The sequence below is a fragment of the Notothenia coriiceps genome, unplaced genomic scaffold, assembly GCF_000735185.1.
Source record: "Notothenia coriiceps isolate Sejong01 unplaced genomic scaffold, NC01 NC01_scaffold00022381, whole genome shotgun sequence".
NCBI classification, from domain to species: domain Eukaryota; kingdom Metazoa; phylum Chordata; class Actinopteri; order Perciformes; family Nototheniidae; genus Notothenia; species Notothenia coriiceps.
Genome location: NW_011355082.1, coordinates 11191 through 15733, shown reverse-complemented (window position 1 = coordinate 15733; position 4543 = coordinate 11191). Strand labels below are relative to the sequence as shown.

Below are 4543 nucleotides of genomic sequence, written 5' to 3'. Positions count from 1 at the left end.
TAGGTCGCACCGGACTATAAGTCGTATTTATTCAGATATTTATTTTCAAATCCAAGCCAATAACAGACATTTACGGTAAACTGGAAAGGGAAGTTATTAACTACACAGGTCCGGTATGTTAACGCAACACATACCTTCTACCTGGAGGCTGGCTCTGCGAGTCGGGCTAGGGTGGCATGCTTCTACCCCTTGACGCGCTCCGACGGAGGACTGCTGGGACAGACGGGGCATCTCGGACGCACCCACTGAGCATTCGGCCGCTGGGCTGGTAGGGGTGGACCCTGCGCCGCACCGGACACAAGACGGCGGGCTAACAACAGACGGCTAACAAGCTAACAAGACGGCTAACAACAGATGGCTAACAAGCAGCTAACCCGGAAGAACCGTCCGCTCTCTTCTTCGTTTTTTTCAGTGGTACAGGGGCAGCATATAGTTGTCACAAGCCTAGAGCGCCCTCTGGTGGCTGTAGACGGTTCATGTCAGTCAGCATGAATTGACATTTAAAACATATATACGTCGCTCCTGACTATAAGTCGCAGGACCAGCCAAACTAGGAAAAAAAGTGCGACTTATAGTCCGGAAAATACGGTATGTAGAAGACTAGAAGAATACCAAATAAACTGATGCAATTGTTAATGGATATTGTTTTACAAAACACTTAGATGGCTGACCTGCAATTCAAAAACACATGAAACTTTTAAGGGATTGTTATAGCTAGCCAACAAGAATTCAAAACTAGCCTACCTTTTACCAGTTTGAGTCCTTCCACCTGAATAAGTATCACCTATGTGAGAGCTCATTATCTTTTTTTTTCGGAAACTGAACAAGGAAAGGTTAACCTGCATTGTCTCCCAATACAGCTGCTGTGTTGGGTTTGTATACTGATGTATACACAACAGTATGTACTGTATCAACATGTTTGCTTTAGATGTCTCAACTGCCATTTTTTGGAACATTGCAATCTCCTGTAGGTATTAAAAAAAACTAAGTCGATATGACATGCATGTTATGCCTGTCATATCGACTTTGGCTTTTTTATTACCTACAGGAGACTATTTGATAACACCCACTGATAAGAAAACTCTGACTTAGTTTGTCCATTTAAAGGCCTTCTTCAGAAAGCCCATCAAATCAATCAACAAATCAGCACACAATCCAATATCAGAAGATTTGGATTTTGATTCTTACATTGTGTGCACAAACTGAGAAAATCTAAATATTTCTGTATCTAATTTACAGCTTCCCCTGAGCTGCTCCCTCTGTCCTTTTTTACAAACTGACTTTTCCTTCATTTCTACAGGGATAATAAGTCTCAAAGGTTCATCTTAATGTAATCCAACATTCCCTCTAAATTTGAAAATGTGCAAAAGAAAAGATGAACAGACTGGCTTAAGCAAATGTATACACAGTTACATAAAAAAACTACAAATTCTTGCTTTGAATATTTGTATGCGTTCAGTGATATTCACAAAATCAGCTAACATGGTTTCAAGCATTTCAAAATCCCTGAATACACAAATAAGCTATACAAATTCTGGAGTAGGAGCCAAATACACTGCAACTGAAATACTCACTGAATAAATAATGACACGCCAATAGATGCAATAGCAACACTACTTCGTCATCAGCCGTTCAACAGTGTGTGTTGTTCGTAATTAAAGGATGCCATTATGGCCGGAGGCAATTCCAGAAAAAATAATGAAGTTGTCTGTTGATACATGTTACAGTGTTTATGCATTTGTAAAATACGGTAAGATAACACAGTTTATTACCAGGAAGCCATGACAATAGTAGTCCCCGCAGTGTTGTAGACTATATGAAGTTGAAATAGCCATGGTGATGTCCACATATATTTTGTAGACTCGCGCTTAGCCATCTAGTTTTTTTTATGCTGGGGTTTGAGACAAATTGCTTCCTCACACTCACACATTATGGTGTATTGAAGAAAGTTGTAACGAGTAAATAGCAATACAATTCTTTAGAAAATGTCATTAATCCATCGAAAATTGTCTCATTTTTGCATAGACTTCTATACACTCACACATCATTGTGTATTGAAGGAACTTGAAAGTAGTGATTGCCAAAGAAAATCATTGGGGAAATGTTTCCTCAGGTAATGAATCAAGTGAATAGTGGGTCATTTTCTCATAGACAATCTGACATCTGGTTGTGACAAAGGGGATCACCTCCTTTTTTACTTATTTTAACCACTTTTTCCCAAGAATATTCCCATTGAGATTCAGAATCTAGTTTATAGGGGAGTCCTCGCCAAGAGAGCAGCATAACAAGTTTTACTTAAATGAAAAGACAAACAATCTTTTTTAAGCATTACAAAAACAAGTCACAAACCCGTGCTGTCAAATATAAATAATTATGGTTTAAGGGACATATTTGTTGGCTATCTATCGCTTGTTTCCAGACACAGAGGTAATGTCCACCTCTTCTACACATGTCTATCGTTGTGCTATTACAGGCCTGACTGTCTAGTGTAACCACACTGTTTACACATTGTTAGTGTCTCATTGTAGAAGGTGTGCTAAGTGAAAATGGTGGCTCACGCTCAGGTGGGGTTCGGACAGCACTTAATTGGTTTGCTGCAGCCAGGGTTGACTCAGGGACACTTATTCCCAGGGAGAAACATCTTTTTTTTAGAGGACTACAACACACAAGGGAATGAGAACACACTGACAACATTGCATGGCAAAGATCCTCATAATTCTCAAAACATATAAAAACTCCCCAATGGATTTACTGAGAGCTGTGGGATTTGTTGGTTGGTTGGTTCAGTTGTTGTGTTTTGTTTTGTTTTAGTTTCTCTTGTTTCTTGATTTTATAATTAAATTAAGAAGGCTCTGTCTCAGCTTTTATTTATTGTAGTAGCATGTCTCTAGAGATAAGAACGTAAATTGTTCCAGTCCACCAATTTGATCTAGATATCTACAAATACAAAGCATGTCATGGATTACAATGCCATTGCAATTTGTTAAAGACATTCAAGTTCCAAAAGATACCATAGTACTGTTAAATAAAATGATTCTATTTGATGCATTCATATAATGGAATTGGAATACTTGATTAGGCCACAAATAGGGCGAAGCCTGCGAGCTAGCTCAGGCAGTCAACTCGAGCACCAATGATACATTAACACGCCACGCACCTCGTCCCTCTTACAACCAACCAAACACATCCTCCTATTTAAGCTGCCAGATCTGCCNTTTGAACCTGTGACCCCCGATCCAAACACCAACGCACTAGTCCACTGCGCCACAGCCTCCCCCTTTTAAAGTGTGATATAGAATAAAGGAATAGAAGGTTTCATTATTTGATGTTCAGAGAGTAAGCTTCAGTGTGAAAGATACACAGTTTGAGCATGTCTATTAGTCTGTTTCTGGATATGTGTCTGTTTTGAACCTGCAGGTCTCCAGCCATGGCGGGGGGGCTCTTTGCTATAGAGAGAGACTTCTTCTTTGAGCTGGGTCTGTATGACCCAGGGCTTCAGATATGGGGAGGAGAGAATTTTGAAATATCATACAAGGTAGATATTGAATAGAGCCGTGTATACACACAGAGGCGGATAAAGGACTATTACATACATACATACATACATACATACACACACACACACACACACACACACACACACACACACACACACACACACACACACACACACATACACACACACACACACACACACACACAACACACACACACACACACACACACACACACACACACACACACACACACACACACACACACACACACACACACACACACACACACACACACACACACACATACATACATACATACATACACACACATACGTACATACACACACATACACACACATACATACACACACACACACACACATACATACACACACACACACACACACACACACACACACACACACACACACACACACACACACACACACACACACACACACATACATACACACACACATACATACACACGTACACACATACACACAGGGTTTAATGGGGATGTTTTTTTGTTTTTTTTTATTGTATTGTCTTTTTTTGTAGATCTGGCAGTGTGGTGGCAAGCTGCTGTTTGTACCCTGCTCTCGTGTCGGCCATATCTACAGACTTCCGGGTTGGCAAGGCAACCCTCCCCCTGCACATGTCGGATCCTCACCTACTCTGAAGGTAGAGTGGCTCACGCTTTGAAACTCCGTACACACAGAGAAAGATATGCACTTGTCTTTTTTTGAATTCATAAATCTGTGTAAGCGCCGCGCTTCATCTTAACTACCACAGTTGGGCACAAAATGAATGCAGGCTCGCACTTTAATTACCTGTTTGCATATGACCACTACCTGTACCGGCACCACTTGTCCTTCAATCTGTCAATCAATACATATCAATAGGGTTATTGGTAAATGATTTTACAGCGCTCGTATCTTTCCAGACAGATTCACAGTACTGGATAAATGGTAAAGATCATACATGGTAAACTAAATGATGCCTTCACAAATGTACCTAATCAACATTATATTTATTTCAGTCAG

At 40.3% G+C, this 4543-nt stretch overlaps 1 protein-coding gene across 1 annotated transcript; it reads left to right on the top strand.

Moving 5' to 3' along the window:
• The first annotated feature begins 3228 nt into the window (after positions 1-3228).
• Positions 3229-4212, top strand: LOC104953951 (N-acetylgalactosaminyltransferase 7-like). Its single transcript, XM_010780996.1, has 2 exons — positions 3229-3535; positions 4059-4212. Exons 1-2 carry the CDS (start codon positions 3428-3430, stop codon positions 4200-4202), a joined length of 252 nt encoding a protein of 83 aa, XP_010779298.1. The 5' UTR covers positions 3229-3427; the 3' UTR covers positions 4203-4212.
• Positions 4213-4543: the final 331 nt, after the last annotated feature.

Coding starts and splice junctions, on each gene's coding strand:
- LOC104953951 (XM_010780996.1), top strand. CDS start 3,428: ATGGCGGGGGGGCTCTTTGCTATAGAGAGAGACTTCTTCTTTGAGCTG. Junction 3,536..4,058: donor ATTTTGAAATATCATACAAG/GTAGATATTGAA, acceptor CTTTTTTTGTAG/ATCTGGCAGTGTGGTGGCAA.